Here is a 22358-nt window from a genome sequence, read left to right as displayed (position 1 = left end):
GCTGTTCAGGCCTAGCAGGGGTCTGTAGCAGGGTCACGTCTAAATACTAACATCTCTTCCAGTGGTCACTCCCAGTGGCTAGCCCAAGCATGGCCTGGGGGGAGGATGTTCTCACCCCTCTCTCTCCCTGACCTCTAACCTCCAATCTCTCACACCAGCCTGGCAGAAACCTGCTGGTTTGTTCCTCTCTGGCTACTGCTCGCTGACCAACATGGTTCTGAGGAGTCTATGTTTAGTAATGTACTCAAACTGAAGGAACATTCAGGGTCTAGTTCCCGTAGGCGACACCTGGTGAACAGAGGGGATCCTAGATGCCTACAGTATACCTGGTGATATACCTGGTGAACAGAGGGGATCCTAGATGCCTACAGTATACCTGGTGAACAGAGGAGATCCTAGATGCCTACAGTATACCTGGTGAACAGAGGGGATCCTAGATGCCTACAGTATGTATACCTGGTGAACAGAGGGGATCCTAGATGCCTACAGTATGTATACCTGGTGAACAGAGGGGATCCTAGATGCCTACAGTATGTATACCTGGTGAACAGAGGGGATCCTAGATGCCTACAGTATGTATACCTGGTGAACAGAGGGGATCCTAGATGCCTACAGTATGTATACCTGGTGAACAGAGGGGATCCTAGATGCCTACAGTATGTATACCTGGTGAACAGAGGGGATCCTAGATGCCTACTGTATGTATACCTGGTGAACAGAGGGGATCCTAGATGCCTACAGTATGTATACCTGGTGAACAGAGGGGATCCTAGATGCCTACAGTATGTATACCTGGTGAACAGAGGGGATCCTAGATGCCTACAGTATACCTGGTGAACAGAGGGGATCCTAGATGCCTACAGTATACCTGGTGAACAGAGGGGATCCTAGATGCCTACAGTATACCTGGTGAATAGAGGAGATCCTAGATGCCTACAGTATACCCGGTGAACAGAGGAGATCCTAGATGCCTACAGTATACCTGGTGATATACCTGGTGAACAGAGGGGATCCTAGATGCCTACAGTATACCTGGTGAACAGAGGGGATCCTAGATGCCTACAGTATACCTGGTGAACAGAGGAGATCCTAGATGCCTACAGTATACCCGGTGAACAGAGGAGATCCTAGATGCCTACAGTATACCTGGTGATATACCTGGTGAACAGAGGGGATCCTAGATGCCTACAGTATACCTGGTGAACAGAGGGGATCCTAGATGCCTACAGTATACCTGGTGAACAGAGGGGATCCTAGATGCCTACAGTATACCTGGTGAACAGAGGAGATCCTAGATGCCTACAGTATACCTGGTGAACAGAGGAGATCCTAGATGCCTACAGTATACCTGGTGATATACCTGGTGAACAGAGGGGATCCTAGATGCCTACAGTATACCTGGTGAACAGAGGGGATCCTAGATGCCTACAGTATACCTGGTGAACAGAGGGGATCCTAGATGCCTACAGTATACCTGGTGATATACCTGGTGAACAGAGGGGATCCTAGATGCCTACAGTATACCTGGTGAACAGAGGAGATCCTAGATGCCTACAGTATACCTGGTGATATACCTGGTGAACAGAGGGGATCCTAGATGCCTACAGTATACCTGGTGAACAGAGGGGATCCTAGATGCCTACAGTATACCTGGTGATATACCTGGTGAACAGAGGGGATCCTAGATGCCTACAGTATACCTGGTGAACAGAGGGGATCCTGGATGCCTACAGTATACCTGGTGATATACCTGGTGAACAGAGGGGATCCTAGATGCCTACAGTATACCTGGTGAACAGAGGGGATCCTAGATGCCTACAGTATACCTGGTGAACAGAGGGGATCCTAGATGCCTACAGTATACCTGGTGAACAGAGGGGATCCTATACCTGGTGAACAGAGAGGTACTGAGTTCCCAAACATCTCTGCATCATAACTGTTGCGTAACGGAGATGTAATATGCCACGTGTTGTCGTCCATCACAAACACCAACTAAGACCCTGAATGTTCCCTCAGATCGTTAGGCTCACGTCAATGGAACAAGTCAACATGTGAGTTATGTTGCTTATTAATGTTCTGTATAGCTAGTGTTTGGTGTTTATTAACATTTTGTAAAGCCAGGCTTACGATTGGTTTGTCACAGAGGTGTAGAATGTTACCATTATTTACCAGTTTTTGTTATGCAGAGTTCATTTTTTACATAATTTTTTTTAACCTTTATTTAACCAGGCAAGTCAATTAAGAACAAATTCTTATTCACAATGACGGCCTAGGAACAGTGGGTTAACTGCCTTGTTCAGGGGCAGAACGACAGATTTATACCTTGTCAGCTCGGGGTTTTGATCTAGCAACCTTTCGGTTACTGGCCCAACGCTCTAACCGCTAGGCTACCTGCCGCAACATTATACAGCCGACAGATTAGTCTAGACTAATGTATGTTAGTTTTCCCATCAACGTGAACTTATTATCACGACAACACTACATCACAACAATATGCACTGTTCTTAGATTTGAACTGAACAAATGGGCTCAGAAATAGTGGCTCTAAATATAACATTTTATTTTCTACTTTGTGTTTTATCGTTGTACTCTGTGCTGGCCAGTAGGCTACATTCTGGCCAACACATTCCGCTTGCTGGTGTATACATACATTCAGCACTAAACGTACAACAAGGTGTTTGAGAACAAAGCACATGGGGAGGCCTAATGACTGATCATAAAACCCTTTATTGGACTTGAAAAGAGGCTCTTTTTCACAGGTCCAGTTAACAAGGAGAGAGGAGAGTACTATGTAGGGAATAGGGTGGCATTTCAGACCTAGCCCAGCCTAAAGGGGATGCAGGATTAGGACTAGGCAAGGCTAGAGTAGCCACAGCTACAGAAACTGAGTTAAGTTAAACCTGTCCAGAGATATCTCCAGATCTATCAAGCGCCACATTCCTGACTGGTGAAACCCTACAGAGCCAGCCTGGCAGTCTGACCGGATTGTGGGTGGGAGGCCCTCTTACAAACAGAGGAATTTAGGCACTTCACCTTTAACCCCTAAACCCTGACTCATACTGGGATGGGAGAGCCAGGTCAGGTGACTGGCAGCATCACATGGCTTGGTTGAGGCTGTTTATTGTTGTTGTACCTTATAACTTAAATGCCACCCTATTCCCTAAATGGTACAGTAGTTTTGACCAGAGCCTATGGGGATGCCATTTCAGGTGCCACCTAATTAGTTTTCAGATTTGTTCTCTTGGGGAAGATGTTTATTTGGTTCCTGTCAGTGTTTTCAGTTCCATGCCAAACTATTTAGCTGTATTCCCTCCGCATTAGTACCTTTATTACATGTCTTGTTTTGTGCTGCGTCAGTCAACATCAGGCTGAAGGTATTGACTCGAAGCATTCAGACTTTTTCTAAATTCAATTTCCCCCCGATGCTCTAGAAGCCACATAATCATCATGCTCTGATGATCATTCTTTTATCCAACAGGGCTGCAGCTCTTACATTACTGGGCTAATTGTCCTTCCATCTTACCATCCAATTATTTGTGTTTGTATAAATTGTCTTTCCATTCTAGTCAGCAGTCTGTTCATGTGGCCTGGATCTTGGTGAGATTCACTCCTTTTCACTCTCTCTCTCTCTCGCTTGTGTTTCTCAGATAGTTCAGAGACTCTTTCTTGACCCTCAACTTTGTTAGTTTGGAAAGGACTTTGGGATTCAGTGGGGGGGATGTGTTGTTCTGTTTCATCAGTGCCTGGGGTTTTGGGACAAGGTGTGCCTGGGGTTTTGGGACAAGGTGTGCCTGGGGTTTTGGGACTAAAGGCGGGACAGTGGAGGGAAGTGTTGGTGCACCAGTCTACCTCGGTAATGAGATGGAGCAGTACAGCCTCAATGTGTTTCCCATCAGCAGACTTGCACTTGTGGCATAAATTCCTCCCCATAATAAAAGCCTGTCTGGCTTCAATCTAAATAATTATACTTCCTGCTGCCTCGACCCGACAACTAAGAATAATTTCTGCACCCTACTTTGATGATATTCAGAAGCTTTGGGAAGCTTTCTTAAAAACAAGAGTTGAAAGCAGCAGTGAAACAGAAAAGGGTGTCTACGGGTATTTTCCAGCCTCTCTCTGACAGGGTGGGCAGGGTAGGAGCTGGAGCCGGCAGGGTAGGAGCTGGAGCCGGCAGGGTAGGAGCTGGAGCCGGCAGGGTAGGAGCTGAAGCCGGCAGGGCAGGAGCTGGAGCCGGCAGGGCAGGAGCTGGAGCCGGCAGGGCAGGAGCTGGAGCCGGCAGGGCAGGAGCTGGAGCCGGCAGGGCAGGAGCTGGAGCCGGCAGGGCAGGAGCTGGAGCCGGCAGGGCAGGAGCTGGAGCCGGCAGGGCAGGAGCTGGAGCCGGCAGGGCAGGAGCTGGAGCCGGCAGGGCAGGAGCTGGAGCCGGCAGGGTGGCTTCTATATGAAAATCCACAGTAGAGCTGGCCAGACTGGGTTCTGTGGCTTGTGGTTCTGTACCTTCTATAGCTGTGGCTAGAGTTGCACATTTTGTGGAATATTCAGAGGTGGAAACTTTCTGTGAGAATATATGGGGATTAATGGAAATATATGAAAATTCATATATCATTTAAATATAGATGTTTTTTTGCATTGGGTATATTTACCATATCATATAGACAAACATAAACCTTTAACCTAATCATAAGGAGACATCATTGAAAATGATTCAATCCTCCCAATATACATTTTTAAAAGCAATTTAGTTATGAATTGAACTTTAATTAAATGAGTTGACTCTTCACATGGGATGATTTCACTGAACAACGAAAGAAAGGGAATATTGAATGATCCCCAATGATCCATTGCATCTCCCAAAAACATTTTCAACATCTGTAAAATGATTGACCTAAAGCTTTGGTTGTCCTCCTCTCAGGCTTCCATGTCTTCTCACTAGACCTCCTCAATGTCCACCTCTTGAACATCAGACTCTGAGGCCTCATCTTCCCTGTCACTTTCCAACCTTGTTGAGGATGGCTCATTGTCAGGCTCAACAAGCCTCAAATTTGCACGGATGGCCACCAATTTTTCAACTCTTGTATTGGTCAGCTTTGGTGTGTGTGTGTGTGTGTGTGTTCCCAAACAAGGACCAGTTGCGCTCTGAGGCAGCTGATGTTGGTGGGATTTGGAGGATGATGGAGGAAACGGGAAAGAGCCTCAGATCCACAAAGTCCCACCAGGTGGCTGATGAGATATGTTGGCACAACTTCCATATTGCATCTCCATCCCAAAGCCCTTGCTTGGAAGTGTAGTTTGCCAGACTGCTAAGAACCTTGTCCTCATCCAGGCCAAGGTAGCGAGACACGGTAGTGATGACACTGTAGGCCTTGTTGATCTCTGCACCAGACAGGATGCTCTTGCCAGCATACTTGGGGTCCAACATGTACGCTGTGGCGTGTATGGGCTTCAGGCAGAAATCTTCACACTTTTTGATGCATTTCAGAACTGCAGTTTCCTCTGCTTGGAGCAACAGTGAAGTGGGCAGGGCTGTACGGATTTATTCTCTTACATCTGCAAGCAGAGTCTGAACATCAGACAGGATGGCATTGTCTCTCTCAATCCATGCAATGGCTATTGCCATACGTTTCAGGAGTTTCAGGCTGCTTATCACTCTCTCCCAAAATACATCATCCAAGAGGATCCTCTTGATGGGGCTGTCCATGTCGGCAGACTGTGATGTGGCCATTAAGAGACTCCTTCCCCTCCAGGAGACTGTCAAACATGATGACAACACCACCCCAACGGGTGCTGATGGGCAGCTTCAATTTGGTGCTCTTATTCTTCTCACTTTGCTTGGTGAGGTAGATTGCTGCTATAACTTGATGACCCTTCACATACCTAACCATTTCCTTGGCTCTCTTGTAGAGTGTATGCATTGTTTTCAGTGCCATGATGTCCTTGAGGAGCAGATTCAATGCATGAGCAGCACAGACAATGGGTGTGATGTGAGGGTAGGACTCCTCCACTTTAGACCAAGCAGCCTTCATGTTTGCAGCATTGTCTGTCACCAGTGCAAATACCTTCTGTGGTCCAAGGTCATTGACGACTGCCTTCAGCTCATCTGCAATGTAGAGACCAGTGTGTCTGTTGTCCCTTGTGTTTGTGCTCTTGTAGAATATGGGTTGAGGGGTGGAGATGTAGTTAATTATTCCTTGTCCACGAACATTTGACCACCCATCAGAGATGATTGCAATACAGTTTGCTTTCTCTATGATTTGCTTGACCTTCAACTCTGCATCCAGCAAATGAGTAGATAAATCATGTCTGGTTGAGGGTGTATGCTGGGTGAAGAACATTCAGAAATCTCTTCCAATACACATTGCCTGTGAGCATCTGAGGTGAATGAGCTGCATACACAGCTCGAGCAAGACATTCCATCAGCATTTCTCTGACTACGTTCCCCCAGTGAGTCAAAAAGAGCTTCTGATTCCAGGAGGACCACGAGCTGTTGCTATCGATAAAGTCTGATTCATCATTTTCAACTCGACTAGAAGTAGTGGGACTTTTGTCAGAGGTTGCTTGTTGTAAGTGCTGAGGGAACTTTATGCCCTTGGCCAGATGATTCTGCATCTTTGTTGCATTCTTCACATATGATTTGGCACAGTATTTGCAAATGTACACAGCTTTTCCTTCTACATTAGCTGCAGTGAAATGTCTCCACACATCACATAGTACCCGTGGCATTTTCCTGTAAAGATTAGACAAAAATGTGTAAAAAATATATATAACATTCCATGTACAAATAAATAGTTATGCAAATTTGATTAAACTCCTTTTTAAGAAATGTTTTTTTTTTAAATCCCCATTTTATTTCACCATTCATATATTTCTATATATATAGAAACAGGTGAATTAACACTCCTCAGTTCACAGGCTCAAGCAAGCTAAAACCCACATGGTAACAAAAACTAACTAGCAGAAGTTGCTAACAAGTTAGAAATGATTTAAACACACTTTGCTGTAGGCTACTATTTACTAGTTAACAAAAAATCATGTATGTCATATAAAATATATTCATCCGACCCAGTATTGTAATCAAAACTTACCAGAAAGCATGTTGTCCTTGACTATGACAGTGTAGCAGTGTGGGCTCATTAGTGTGCAAGATCTTGAGAATCAGCTGTACATGTGTTGGAAGAATGCACTGTGCATGCAGAGGGTTGCAATTCCATTGAATTGGGGATGGTTTAACCAAAATATGACGCAATACCTAGAATTGCCTTCTATGTATCCCACAAAAAAGGTTCACTGTTAGCTTAACTTTTTTTAAATGAATTTTAAGCAAAATTCCCCAAATTCACAGACTTAACTTCCCATGGAAAATTTCTGGGAAATTTACCAGAAAGTTTCCGACCCTTTGCAAACCTAGCTGTGGCCTTCTGTATATGTAGCAAGGAGTGCAGCAGTTTGCTTTCAGAACAGCGTTATTAAAACAGTGTGTGTCCTGTCATTAGATTCTGTCATTAGTGGGGAGGAGATGCAGAAAGTCATTAGTCAGCCTGGGAGGTTGGGTCAGTACAGTGGTGCACAAAATACTCCCACTGAAACTATTAGCACAGAGAATTGGCCCCTCCAAAAATACTTTAGCATAGGTACTAACACACTTTTCCAGCAGAGGGAACACATCTATACCACGTGACCATATGGTTATCCCACTTGCATATGCTATAACGTCAAACACATACACCCAGGCAAGTGTCCACCCCAGGAGGGACTATGACTCGTGGCCCATTGCCATGGAGGTGGTGGATGTCTGCCCCCCCCCCCCCCCCCCCCCCCCCCCCCCCCCTGGGGGACCTCTAGTTCCTGTTCCTGCAGCACTGTGCTTCACACTGTCCGGATAAACTTCCTCCTTGGATCTGGATCAACACAGCTAGCAGTACAGACATGTCCTGAGAGGAAGATCACAGGATGAGTTTATTATGCCTGAGCAGTCCTCTCCCTATCATACTGTTTCTGGCATTTTCTGTCTCTCTTTATTTCTCTTCCTGTCATTGTCAAGCTGGATAGATAGTAGCTACCTAATGTCATTTTCAGTGAGTGTTTACATTTTACAAGTGGAAGTGAATGAGAGAAATTGTGCAAATGAACAAAGTTGTGATGCATGCTTTTCTGAAGGAAGAGCATTATGTGTACAAGGAGAAGAAAGGAGGGGGGGGGGGGTGCTAGTAGGAAGCACAGGGGAAAAAATGGCATCTGTACAGAACTCATCCAGAGCTTTTTGACTTCTCAAACACGGCAGAAAGATGTAAGATATTTGATGGCAAAAATGTTGTGGTGAATTGCATACAGGTGTAACTTCATCACCTCATGTGCGCTGCACAACAGAGACTTACCGATAGATATACAATGCTTTGGACTCACCAGCTCCCGCTTTCTCATGTTATGCTATTTACAAACAAACACGTGACTGGCTCAACTGTTCATAATGTGAGGGGTCGAATGAAAAGGGCAATCTGCTTTGTCTCCCAACGTATTGCACAAGTTGACTGTAGGTATTAACTTAAAAAGTTGCTATAAATATTCAAATATATTGAACAACTTCAAAGAAGTAGTTTTGACGGTATTGAAAAACCATCCTGTGTTTTTTTTCTCCAAATACCCCAGTATATCGTATACCGCCTAAGCCTAGACATATTGGGTTGGTTGAAATGTTTTTATATATATTTTTGAACTGTGAAAATAGTTTTGCGTGAATACTCTCCGTTGCCCTTGTTTGCAGACAGCGAGTCGTGTACAACTGAAGCTCAGAATGATCGGTATTCCAACTGTAATTCCATCCTGGTGTTTGCTTACAACTGTTCTTCCTGTGGCTCTGTTCCACCCCACTGACTGCAGAGCTACACCAGAGCAGCACTCGTCAGGCTTTCTCTACGGCCCAGAGTGCAACAGGGTCTGCCACAAGTTCAGCCCAGTTGAAGCTTTGTTCTGAGGTGGAGGGAAAGGATTTCACAGTAAACAAGCTGTGGAGTTTTAATGATAAACTTCCCTTTGTCCTCAACTCCTTGTGTGGGTGTTTCTTTAGAGTGGGACTGGTAAACAGTCTGTACGCTGTGACTCTGGTCCCATTTTGGCCATGGTTTGGCTTGGCAGGCAGGCAGGGCCTCCCCAACAGCAGCTGTCTAAGCAGTACCGGTAAAGCGGGACAGCTCTGTCAGCACTGTCAGCACAGACAGGAACACCCCACACACACACACCCCCCCACGCTGTCAGCTCAGCTCTGCCCTCTCAGCGTTTTATTAATGACTCTAGGACTGCAATCTGGAATGTATTGGCAGCTTCACTATTCTGTTGTGTTGATGTCCCAAGTCTGGAATAAAGTTAATCTGTGTTCATGTTGTCATCTTGCAGTTTTATGTGTGTTTTGGTCATTTGTCCATTTTTAAAAACATGAAGGGTTGATGCTTGCTTTACCCAGGGGTAGAGTTAGAGGAGTTTGGACTAAGACCTGTTGACGTGTATGGTAATGAGCACTGCGTACATTTCTTGCTACAAATAAAACCTTTATGTATTGTGTTCTTTCAAAGGAAAACATCTGCTCACCATTTGAGGCTCATATGCTTCAAGTGAAGTGTTCCTGAGAGCTAAGCTGTTCTAAGTAGTTCTGTTCTGTGTTTCAGACATAGTTCTGAGCAGTTGTTTTCTCCTGTCTTCTAGAGGCCTTAACGGGTTCTATATTTTCTGTGTTTCAGTTCTTAGCAGTTCTGTTCTGGGTTTCAGAAAAGGCTTTAACCAGTTCTATTTCTCCTGTTGTGTTTCAGAGGAGGTCGACTACAGCAGCTATGGGACTCACTCTCTGACCCGAAAGAAGAAGGCTGTGGTGGCGCTGCGGAACGACGTCAACAGGAAGCGACCTCACATCCGTATTGGCATGCCGCAGGACTTCCGGCCAGTCTCCTCCATCATCGATGTGGACATCTTGCCAGAGTCCCACCGCCGCGTTCGTCTCTACCGCCATGGTTCTGACAAACCCCTGGGGTTCTACATCCGGGATGGGACAAGCGTACGGGTGACGCCCCATGGCCTGGAGAAGGTGCCTGGGATTTTTATCTCCCGCATGGTGCCTGGGGGCCTGGCTGAGAGCACAGGCCTGCTGGCCGTCAATGACGAGGTCCTGGAGGTCAACGGCATTGAGGTGACTGGGAAGACGCTAGACCAGGTAACGGACATGATGATCGCCAACAGTCACAACCTGATTGTCACAGTGAAGCCGGTGAACCAGCGGAACAATGTGGTGCGAGCCAGCCGGATATCCGGCAGCTCCGGTCAGTCGTCAGACAGCAGCGGTTCCACTGGCTACCCCAGCCTGTCCACCGCAGCAATGGCGACCGGTGCCCATGGCTACCCCGACGAGCTGGAAAGCGATGAGGAGTCAGACATCGTTATCGAGAGCACCCTCAAGCGGCCGTCGAGGCGCTCCAGTGCATCAATGGTGTCCGTGGCTTCAAGAACGTCACGCTCCCATACCCAAGCCCCTCCCCAGGCCCCCGTGGAACCCACCAACCCCCCGATCCGACCCCTCTCTGTGGTTTCCACCTCCTCCTCCCACTCCCAGCCCAGCCTCAATGGCCTTTCTCACCACGGCAGCCTCAGCTACATGCTGCACAGGGACCTGAACCTCCAGCAGCCCCAGTTACAGAACCCGCAGCATCACCAAACCCAGCACCACAGCAGCAACCCAGCCCTCCGGGAGAGCAACAGCAGCCTGCACAAAATCCTCAGCACCATGAGGACGGACCCTCGACACAGCCTGGCTCTGCCCCGGGGAGGGGTGGAAGAGGATGGCACCGTCATCACCCTATAATACACACACCTACACTAATAATACACACATACACACACACATTGGACGTGAGCTGGAGCATCCCCTGTCCAGTATACCCACCATGAGAATGAACGTTGTTCCTCAAACCTCCTACTAATTTTGTTACATTTTTTATAAAACAAATACGGACAGTTTATTCTGTATTGTTTGAGTTTTAAGGTTTTCAATGTCTTGTAAATGAGCATTTTAGGCCACTAATGTGTAGGCCTGATGGGGTTCACCTGCTATCCTTTAGTGGCCACTTTTAATCTGAACCTCTATCTCCTCTTTGGGACCAACTTTGAGCTTTTGTTTTTAAGAACAATTCTATGTTTCTGTACGATGCTGCCTGTCTACTGATTCTCTATATCTGTATTTTACCTGTGTATTCACAGGTGATTTATCTTCTCCAATAAATTATTCTAAGCTTTAATAAGGAGAAGTGTTGGATCATCACATGTACTAAAACTCTTACTTCCCTTACCAGCAGTCATTTATACCTGGTACATTTTGAACTGCTATCAAGCAATACTTCCTACACTGAACATAGTCTATATCCTGTTTCGTCTTCTCCACTGGTTGTCTGTTTTTGGAGCTCCAGGAATGCAACATGCTCTCTGGAAAAAAGCCACGATCTGACTAGCACCCCTCTCACTTCACCGCTAATGAATCCTTATCTTTACTGTTTACTCACCTGCTTGGCTGTGAACCCTGTTAGTTACAGCAGGCAGGGGGATGTGAACCCTGTTACAGCAGGCAGGACTGCTAAGAGGTGAAGGTGATAACACCTGAATCTGCGTAACCTCACTCATTCACTTTCCTACACTGTGTTGGGCACACACATTGAGACCCATGTATGGATCCAGTGGTACTTTGGTTAACAAACGTCATCTATCCATCCATGGTATGATTAACTTTCATAAGAGTACATGGATTCTGTGGGACACTAAGCCATCATCCATTGGTGGTTTGATTTTTGTATGGGATTCTTCTCACCATTATTCACATTGTAGTTCAAGGTTTGCAAAGTATATTTTTTTAACAGTCTTATTGTTGTTTCAACTCTTTAAATCTCCAGGATTAACATTGGATTATCACCCTATTTTGGTTCACAAATATGTCATTTGTGTTGCTCTTTCCTTTTCCTCTCCCCATAGGCTGCTTTGGTTACCTTGACACTGTTCTTATGACCATAGTGCGGTTATTCCATGCATATCTTTACTATGCACAGTCAGTTCAACCCTGTTGAGTAGTGCTATAATGTGTTGGTCACTGCCCCCTTCTGGTAGTACCCAGTACCATCGACTGTGTGAGCCAACATATTCACGCCTCGGAAATATTACAGGTTTTATATTTATTACAGAAACATCTAGATTTTTCTGGAATAATGTCTATTGTTTTACTGTCTTTTTAATGTACATACGGATTTTATAATAGATTTTTACAAGGGAAAAACAATGACATATGAACAAATAATTCCATGAGGTGTTATGGTACGAGGATGATTATGATGGGGAATATTTCAGCATATCATGTAAACTGGACTGTTTTTATTCTATGGGATGATGATGATGCTGTACAGATATTGCTATACATTCTCCACACTTATTGGAGAAAAGGTTTGTAAAACACTTTGTGCCTTTTTAATTCATTTTCGTCCAGATATGTACTGAGCACTCAAATGTAAACAACAATTGAATGGATATTAGGGCTTGATCTGTAATTGCTCAATCAATATTTAGTAGGCCTAGTTGCTCTTTCAACATAGTAAACTGTAAGTATCACTTCAACTAATTTCCACAGTTGAAATTCAAACCCTTAATGCAATTAATTTGAATTGTATTGTGAATATTGTGTTTATATTTTCTTACTGTTTTGTACGTTTTGGGAGATACATTTTGAAATAAAGGTTTAAAATGCACTTGCTGTCCAGTTGTTCATTCCCATTTTCTACTGTGGAAAGTTGACTCATTGTTTCCTGTGTTTTTACACGTTTCTAATGGCGATTGAGTCATCAGATTTCAGTATTCAACTTAAGAGGAAATTAGGTAGAAAGAGCCCTGAATTAACATTGCGCCTTTTCGCTTAGCTCTACTTGATCCTTGTAAGCCGCCATCAACATATTCAACCACGTGATTTAATCAGCTGACAATCATAACACGGTAGCTGAAAACCAAAATAAACAAAAGGGGGAAAGATGGAGCCTAGGATCGAAAATAGGGTAGATGTTCTCTCCCCGCTGGAGGAGTCCAGTGCCGAGGTGAGTCGGGACAGTGGCATCGTGTCGCAGAGTGTGAGCAGTTTATCCATGTTGAGCGAGGCCCTAAGCAATGGTACCGTGTCGCAAAGCCCCAGCTTCGACGCAGCAGTCTTGCGGAGTCCGAGCTTCAACTCCGAGGAACCCGACACGGATCACAACGAGGAGGATGATATCCTGAGACACACTACCCTAAGTTACTCCTCTTACATCAGAGATACTGCTGGAGACGAGGTTAGAATTAATCAACCTTTCTGATGGATGTAAAATATATCATACCGTCTATGCTAGGAGGTGCAATAGCGCTGGCCAAAGCTAGCTATAACTGGATACGCGTGACAAGGGAAATGTCACTTGACTGGTTATAACCATGTCCTGCTTTCTATACCCCACAGATCCTGGGTTTGGAGAAAAGTCTGGAGGAAATGCTTACTAGGGTGGATGAATTTGTTGGAATGCTTGACATGGTACGTGCTCAAAGATCGGCAGTATTTGAAATATGTATTTCGTTTACTTGAGTAATTTGTATTACACAAGGCTGAACTGCACTCTATTGTATTTTTTAACAAGATACTTTCAGGAGCTGTAATTTGTATTTTCAAAATACTAAAATCCTTTTCTATACAATGTATTTTTTATAGCGCTTCAGTTTTGTGGGCCCCTCACCCTGCATTGGTATCAGAAGTCTGATGGCACTATGGTGTGATAAAATAATCAGCGAAATCAGGGCTGTCCAACCCTGATCCTGGAGAGCTGCCATCCTGTAGGTTCTCATTCCAACCCTAATCTAGCACACCTGATTTGTAATAATTAGCTGGTTGATAAACTGAACCAGGTTAGTTACAACTGTGGTTGGAGCGAAAAAATACAAGGTACCTCTCCAGGAACAGGATTGGACACCCCTGTGCCGAATTAACTAAATATAATTGTATATGTAAAAATTGACATTTGCAAAACATGCCAAGTATTATTGTAATGAGTTCTGACTGACACAAGGCAAATAATACCCCGTGTGCTTTGCAGTTCATTTTGGTATGTTCATTTTCACATTTTGGTCATTTTAACTGACGCTTATCCAAAGTGACTAACAGTCAGTGCATTCAACTAAAGTAGATAAACAACATATTACAATTAGAGCAAGTCAAATGTTTCTGTAACCGTTACTTATTGAGAATGTTGTTGCTGTTCGGGCCGACTACTTGGAAATGTATTTCTGTAATTTTGTAGTTTGATACATGGCTTTTTATGGTATATTGCCATTTGTGCGCATCCCTGTATGTGCTGCTCAAGTCTTTGTCTGTGAAAGTGGGTGAGAAATAAAATGTTCTTGTTCTGGTTATAGATCCGCAACGACACATCACAGATTGTCAACGAGAACCTACCTCAAATACATAGAAAATCAGAAGAGATGAGACAAATATACAGAAAGATTGACAAGTTGGATGTAAGTGTGATTTACTTAACGTAATTGTTAATGACCAGTATGATGTCATTGAAATCCTGACATGATCTGTGTACCAAATGACACCCTATTCTCTATATTTGGTGCACAGATATGGTAGTTCTGTATCTGACTCTGTTCCCTGGTGTTGTGTCCAGGTGTTTGTGAAGATGGTGGGTGCCAATGTGAATGTCATGGAGGAGCATGTCACTCAGGCAGAGAAGGAACAAGGAACCCTGCCGGGCGCCTTTAGAAAGATCTTCCGTACCATTAGTGTCCCGAGCTTTCTAAATGTGAGGAGTCAATCAATCAATGCACATCTCAGTCAACCATTAAGGCAATATCCATTTGGAGTGTAAATGCTGTATTCCTATACTAAAACACTATTCCCCCTGAACCAGTATCTCTTTTTTTATTTATTTAACCATTATTTAACTAGACAAGTCAGTTCTGAACAAATTATTATTTACAATGACGTCTTAACCTGGCCTAACCCGCACAATGCTGGGCCAATTGTGCGCCGCCCTATGGGACTCCCAATCACGACCGGGTGTGTTACAGCCTGGAATCGAACCAGGGTCTGTAGTGACGCCTCTAGCAAAGTCTTCTGTAACACCCAAGAAGTTCCAACTCAAACTGTCATTCACCAGCTCTGCAAGCGTTATAATGTCAAAGTACGCTTGCTGATCACCAATTGTGGAGTTTCGCTGAGCAACTATCTTCATTTTCTCCAGTTACGGCCGGTATGTACTTCCAAAAAAAGGTATAAATAAGAAAGTACAAGCATCTGAAAAAAAAGCCTTTTTGGCACCTCCAATCACTCATTATAACGTTAGTACATCAAAATCAAATGTTTCTTGTCACATGGGTGCAGCAGGTAGCCTAGTGGTTAGAGTGTTGGACTAGTAACCGAAAGGTTGCAAGATCAAATCCCCAAGCTGACAAGGTAAAAATCTGTCGTTCTGCCTTTGAACAAGGCAGTTAACCCACTGTTCCTAGGCCGTCATTGAAAATAATAATTTGTTCTTAACTGACTTGCCTAGTTAAATAAAAGTTTAAGAAATACATGAAATGCTGAATACAACAGTTGTAGACCTTACTGTGAAACGCGACACTGCTTCTTGACACACTGCTTGCTTAGCCCGGAAGCCAGCCGGACCAATGTGTCAGAGGGAACACTATACAACTGGTGACTGAAGTCAGCGTGCATGCACCTGGCCCGCCACAAGGAATCGCTAGAGCGCGATGGGACAAGGACATCCCAACCGGCCAAACCCTCCCCTAACCCGGACACCGCTGGCCCAATTGTGTGCCGCCTCATGGGTCTCCCGGTCGTGGCTGGCTGCAACACAGCCTGGGGTCGAACCCGGGTGTGTAGTGACGCCTTAGACTGCTGTGCCACTCGGGAGGCTCTAATTATTAAATGTTAGTTGTCCATTGCTCTCAGTGGATATATTTGTATTTTCAGAAGTGCATTGTTGGTTAAGGGCTTGTAAGTAAGCATTTCACGGTAAGGTCTACAACTATTGTATTTGGCACATGTGACTTAATTTAATTTAAATCCATAACTTCTGTCTCTACAGAAACCAGCCAGCCCCAGTAGACAGCAGCATCAGGAGCTTCCCCCAGTGTTGAGAACAGATGATTATTTCATCCCACACCCAGGACACTGAAAGCTTGTCTCAAATAGCACCCTATTCCTTACATATTGTATTACCCATTGTTTTCTGGTCAACAATAGTGCACTATATAGGGAATAGGGTGCCATTTTAGGAGGCTACTTGAAACAGATGCCTGCAGCTCCCACACATCGCACATGCAATGGTCAGCCTGACTCCTCTAGGTCAGGTGACCTCAGTCTGCATGGCTGTCTTAACTGGACCAGAGCCATAGATGGATACGGCTCTGGACCTGACTATAGACAATAATACTAGTGTCCTCTGGACTGGAGGATCTGACGGTACAACAGTTTCAACAAGCAATATAGTGTTGGCTCTCTTGCTATCAAGTGGCTGTGAAGACGCTGAAGAAATCAGACGATGCGGACACCTGAAAAAGGAAAATTGTGTTATTGATCTGAAGACTTCTTCAAGATTCTGTTTTTCAAGTGCCTCTGAGTGTTTCCCTTTATTTTATTGTGTGGTCACCTGTTGAATTAAATTGCTATAAGGAAAATGTTATTAATCATCACACTTGTACTCTCACCAATTGTATGATTTGAAGTATATGATGTTCAAGCTTGAGTAAACCTTAACATGATGTTTTTATAATGCTATTGTTTCCTTTTTGTATGGCCTAATACTGGAGTGGAATTGGCACTTAGTAATTCTCAACACACTGCACCAAGCAACATTTATTTGTTGAATGTATTTTGTCATAGTTGTATATTATTTGATATTTTTGTCACTCATGATCATCATACTAAATAATTATCAACAAAGTGGTTTCTTTCTTATTGACTTTATCAGTAAACCATCTGGAAAGCTGTTACTGAGTTTCACACCACCACAGATATCAAAATATATCAGAGGAATACACAGCTAGCTGCTACATAAAGCACTTGTTGAAAACTAAAATATTTTATGTCACTTTCTCTTGGCTACAAAGAACTCATGTGTATAATAACTAAATAAAATGTGTTCTTAACTGACTTGCCTAGATAAATAAAGGCTACATTAAAAACATCTGATTCTCAATGCTATATAAAAGTATACATTGTCATATCCATTAACTCACAGTTGTCCATGTAGGAATTTGTTCTTAACTGACTTGCCTGGTTAAATAAAAAATATTCTCAATGTTATACAAAAGTATACATTGACATTAAACGTAACATTTAATATACATTTAATTATCAATGGGCTGAAAATAATTGAGCTACCAAGGTTGGTTGCACTTTGGTATTTCTCCCATTTCATTTTGATGGAAACGCCCATTTGGGTGCCATTCCCGCTCGTAGGTACCCGTCAATCAAGCCGAAGAGCGCATCTATTGGTTGTTTGGCCCCAGTATATGACAACACAAGTTTTTCTCCGGATGAAGCGGGAGAGACCTGTTGTGCATCCACACTGGATTACTAGCAAATTGCATATTAAGGTAAATTCCATATGAAGTTTACACAACTATTCAACAATAAAACATGTAGTTTATAGGGGAAATTATTCTTTGCAACACAAAGTAAAAGTTTAGCTATCTTTTTCTGAGTGGAATAATGTACTGACATTAAACTAGTTAGCGAGCTAGCTTGCTCCTGTATATAACTAGTTCGCTATGTAAGGCAGTATTCATTCCGTTAACTGACGTTAGCTAGTGTTTCCAGTTTTGAGATCTATCTAGCTAGTTAGCCATTCTCGTGCTCATGTTCTCTTGATAAGTGGATAAATACATGATGACAAACTGTGAAGTTTTATCTTTTCCATTCATTATAATTCAGAATGATTCTGCAACACGTGGAATGTGCTCATCAGAGATGCGCTGTTGGCTACGTCATATTCAAGTCGCATTTTCCTCTCCAGATTCCAACCTGCACTTTGAATCATGGCAAGCAAACCGGTTTGGGAGCAGATAGGTGCAGGCTTTGTGCAACATTATTACCAACAGTTTGATTCTGATAGAACCAAACTCGCCGATCTCTATGTGAGTATTTACATTTCAACACAGTTAGAGATGTGTAATGGTGTTTCATGGACCAACCTTGTCATCTGGAAACCTGGGGTGACTCTCCTCTCTTAATTCCTTGCCTACTTCACTCTCCTTCAAATAACCCTACAGTTTTCAGCTTTGCTCATGTGAACCACAATCCCAACGCTGTGTTTTAACGTTTAGAAACGTCAATCATTGCTTACAATATGGCTTCTGAAACATATGGCCCTTTCATCATCGAGGAAAAAAATTAAAATTAAGATACTTACTGTTGCAATTTTTCAAGATCCCATACAGCTATGGGTACTGCAAGCGATGTGTGTTAATGTTCAGATTGAGTGTCAGGACTCTTAACTCCCCTGTACACAGAAGATGCCTTAGTCCAATGACTTATGTGTAATGGATTGGAATTGAGTCATGTTCAAGGGCTATCCTCCGAAGTGCTTTGAGAAGGTGGCATGGATAGAAGGAATCGAGGAAAACTTTTGAGATGGACCCATGGGGTGTATTCATTGGTCAGATTCCGTTGCAAAACATTTGGGTTGGTAACCGTTTACTCAAAGCGGAAAACATTTTACAACGAAAACAAGAATTTCTATTGGTCAAATTCAGGTAGGTCCCTCCCATTCCGCAAAGCGTCTTGCAACGGAATCTAACTAATGAATACACAGCTGCTCATGTTGTTCAGTGTGTAACTGATGTGAGAGCTCGCTGTCTTAATAAATTATTGATGTTTGTGTGTCCAGACTGATGCGTCATGTTTAACATGGGAAGGAGTTGGTTTCCAGGGGCATAAAGCCATTATGGAGAAGATCACTGTAAGTGACATCTTCATTTAAACTTCAAAGTAATTATAATGTATAGCCTAATTATTTTAACATGGTACAGACATAAAATACCTCTAATCTCCCTTACTGCAGAGCTTACCATTCCAGTCAATTCAGCACAGCATCACCGCACAGGACCACCAGCCCACGCCAGACAGCTGTGTAATGAGCATGGTGATGGGACAGCTCAAGGTAGGTCATTTCAAAAGTAGTGGACACACGTTGAGTGACTTGCTGATGTAACAGGGAGATCGTACCAGAAACTCACCCACAGCTTGAGGTGGCACCAGTGATTTGCATCCTTTTCAGTGGCACAACTGGTGTATATATTGTCAAGTTGACAGTCATGTGTGTTAACTGTTTGTAGCAGAGGATTGTAGTCAAGCCAAGTCAGAGGCGAGTTGAGAGAATAAGCTAACACAGGGACGCGGGTTATAGTGGTGCCGTGACCTGGATTCACAGTTAAGCTTAGATCAACAGCTGGGGTCAATGTAGTGCAAGTTTAGAGGGGCGAGAGTAACTGAGTGACATCGAACCAGAAACTCACCAACTGCTTGAAATGACCCTACTTTAAGCCCAGTCAAAGACAAGTTGAGGAAAGGAATGAAGCTGCTAAGCTAGCATAGTGACACCGGTGAACCTGGGTACAACAAATGTCACGAAATAAAGTTGGATATCTGCACACTTGAGCTGAAACGTTGCACAATAAATTGCAGGAACATTCATCGGTGTCTTTGTTTCACCGCGGAACATGGAAGGAGCTGCTCCTGTTTTCATTTTGATACCACTTAGACACTTGAGCTTAAATGTAACCAATTTTAGAATCAAATCGATGGTTCTTATTGTGGTTCATTTCTACTGTATGTAATGATTATGGTTGCACATTTTGGGGAATATTCAAGAGGGAAACTTTCCATGGGAATGAACGGAAATATATGCAAATTAATATTAATACCTTTTTAAATGTAATGTTTTTTTGCATTGGATATTTACCATGTCATATGGAGACATATTTTTACCTTGAGTAGACATAATTGCAAATGATTAAATCCTTCCAATAGAAATAAACAATTTAGTTACGAATTTAACTAATTAAGTGAGTTGACTCTTCACATGGGCGGATTTCACTGAACAACAAAAGAAAAGGAATATTGAATGATCCATCGCATCTCCCAAAAATGTTTTCAACATAAATCTGTAAAATGATAGTCCAGAAACTAAAGCTATGGTTGTCTTCCTCTCAAGCTTCCATGAGTTCTCCCTGGACCTCCTCAATGTCCACCTCTTGAACATCAGACTCTGAGGCCTCATCTTCACTGTCAATTTCCAACCTTGTTGAGAATGGCTCGTTGTCAGGCTCAAAAAGCCTCAAATTTGCCCGGATGGCCACCAATTTTTCAACCCTTGTATTGTTCAGCCTGTTGCGTGCTTTGGTGTGTGTTCCCAAACAAGGACCAGTTGCGCTCTGAGGTGGTGGGATTTAGAGGATGATGGAGGCAACAGGGGAAAGAGCCTCAGATCCACAAAGACCCTTCCACCAGGTGGCTGATGAGATATGTTGGCACGAGTGCCATATTGCATCTCCATCCCAAAGCCCTTGCTTGGAAGTGTACTTCAGTGATCGGCAGCTTACCGATCACTGTTCCTGTACATAGCCAAACTGTAAATAGCACACCCAACTACCTTATCCCCATATTTTTACTGATCTCTTTCTCACCCAGTATCTACTTGCCCATCATCTGCACATCAATCACTCCAGTGTTAATGCTAAATTGTAATTATTTCGCATCCATGGCCTATTTATTGCCTTACCTTGCTTTATTGCCTACTCTTATACATTTGCAAACAGTGTACATATATATTCCTATTGTGTTATTGACTGTTTGTTTGTGTGTAACTTCTGTTTTTGTCTCACTGCTTTGCTTTATTTTGGTCAGGTCGCAGTTGTAAATGAGAACATGTTCTCACCTGGCCTACTTGGTTAAATAAAGGTGAAATAAAAACTTTGCCAGACTGCCAAGAACCTTGCCCTCATCCAGGCCAAGGTGGCGAGACACGGTAGTAATGACACCATAGGCCTTGTTGATCACTGCACCAGACAGGATGCTCTTGCTAGCATACGAACATGTACGCTGCAGTGTGTATTGGCTTTTTGATGTATTTCAGAACTGCAGATTCCTCTGCTTGGAGCAACAGTGAAGTGGTCAGGGCTGTACGGATTTATTCTCCTAAATACTGTTATAGGTTTTAGGAGTTTCAGGCTGCTTACCACTTCAGGCAGAAATCTTCACACTTTTTGATGCATTTCAGAACTGCAGTTTCCTCTGCTTGGAGCAACAGTGAAGTGGGCAGGGCTGTACGGATTTCTTCTCTTACATCTGCAAGCAGAGTGAACATCAGACAGGATGGCATTGTCTCTTTCAATCCGTGCAATGGCTATTGCTATAGGTTTCAGGCTGCTTATCACTCTCTCCCAAAATACATCATCCAGGAGGATCCTCTTGATGGGGCTGTTTATATCGGCAGACTGTGATATGGCCAATTCTTGGAGACTCCTTCCCCTCCAGGAGACTGTCAAACATGATGACAACACCACCCCAACGGGTGTTGCAGGGCAACTTCAATGTGTTGCTCTTATTCTTCACACTTTGCTTGGTGAGGTAGATTGCTGCCATAACTTGATGACTACTATTTACTAGTTAACAAAAAGTCATGTATGTCATAAAATATATTCATCCCACCCAGTATTGTAATAACTTACCAGAAAGCATGTAGTCTTTGGCTCAGACAGTGTAGTAGTGTGGACTCAATAGCATCTCATTAGTGTGCAAGATCTTGAGAATCAGCTGTACATGCGATGGACGAATGCACCGTGCATGCAGAGGGTTGCAGCCGCAAGACCTAGAATTGCCTTACATGTATAATACAATAAAGGTTCACCTTTATAAGCTAACTTTTTGGTGAATTTAAGCAAAATTCCCAGTCTTAACTTCACATGAAAAACATTGCCTGAATTTTTCCAGAAAGTTTCAGACCCTTTGCAACTCTAATAATGATAGATTATTAAATTATATTGGTAGAGGATGATGCTAATCTGTTCTCTTTTCTTTAAAAGGCTGACACTGACCAGGTGATGGGTTTTCAACAAACGTTCCTGCTGAAGAACGTGGACAACAAATGGATCTGCACAAATGACATGTTCAGATTGGCACTACATAACTTTGGAGCATAGGAGGAAATGGAAGGATCATGTACCTTCCACAGAGTTAGCTTTTTATATTACTTTTCAACTTTATGTGTGTGTGTGAGAATGATTGTCAGATTCTTGTCTTCAATAAACTCATTAACCAGTTA

General features: G+C 43.4%; 3 protein-coding genes across 4 annotated transcripts in view; all 3 read left to right on the top strand.

The window, feature by feature from the left end:
* LOC109875607 (partitioning defective 6 homolog gamma-like) overlaps positions 1 to 12758 on the top strand; it is a 47172-nt gene extending 34414 nt beyond the window's left edge. Inside the window, exon 3 of the mRNA XM_020467979.2 lies at positions 9795 to 12758. Coding sequence (XP_020323568.1) covers positions 9795 to 10837 — 1043 coding nt within the window. The 3' untranslated portion in view covers positions 10838 to 12758. The remainder of the gene's footprint in view (positions 1 to 9794) is intronic.
* Positions 12759 to 12956: 198 nt separating this feature from the next.
* LOC109875609 (biogenesis of lysosome-related organelles complex 1 subunit 4) lies at positions 12957 to 17219 on the top strand. Its single transcript, XM_020467981.2, has 5 exons — positions 12957 to 13328; positions 13490 to 13561; positions 14437 to 14538; positions 14694 to 14828; positions 16119 to 17219. Exons 1-5 carry the CDS (start codon positions 13035 to 13037, stop codon positions 16206 to 16208), a joined length of 693 nt encoding a protein of 230 aa, XP_020323570.1. The 5' UTR covers positions 12957 to 13034; the 3' UTR covers positions 16209 to 17219.
* Positions 17220 to 17523: 304 nt separating this feature from the next.
* On the top strand, positions 17524 to 22358 carry LOC109875585 (nuclear transport factor 2-like). 2 transcript variants are annotated; one of them, XM_020467940.2, is made up of 5 exons: positions 17524 to 17631; positions 18051 to 18171; positions 18924 to 18995; positions 19098 to 19196; positions 22120 to 22358. In XM_020467940.2, the coding sequence occupies exons 2-5, from the start codon at positions 18073 to 18075 to the stop codon at positions 22234 to 22236; spliced, it is 387 nt and encodes a 128-aa protein (XP_020323529.1). In that variant the 5' UTR covers positions 17524 to 17631; positions 18051 to 18072; the 3' UTR covers positions 22237 to 22358. The 2 variants fall into 2 exon arrangements, with proteins under 2 accessions (XP_020323529.1, XP_031649357.1); XM_031793497.1 differs by having other exon boundaries at positions 17551 to 17631; positions 17969 to 18171.

Source organism: Oncorhynchus kisutch, linkage group LG17 (assembly GCF_002021735.2).
Source record: "Oncorhynchus kisutch isolate 150728-3 linkage group LG17, Okis_V2, whole genome shotgun sequence".
Classification (NCBI taxonomy): domain Eukaryota; kingdom Metazoa; phylum Chordata; class Actinopteri; order Salmoniformes; family Salmonidae; genus Oncorhynchus; species Oncorhynchus kisutch.
This window is presented reverse-complemented; position numbering and strand designations above follow the sequence as displayed.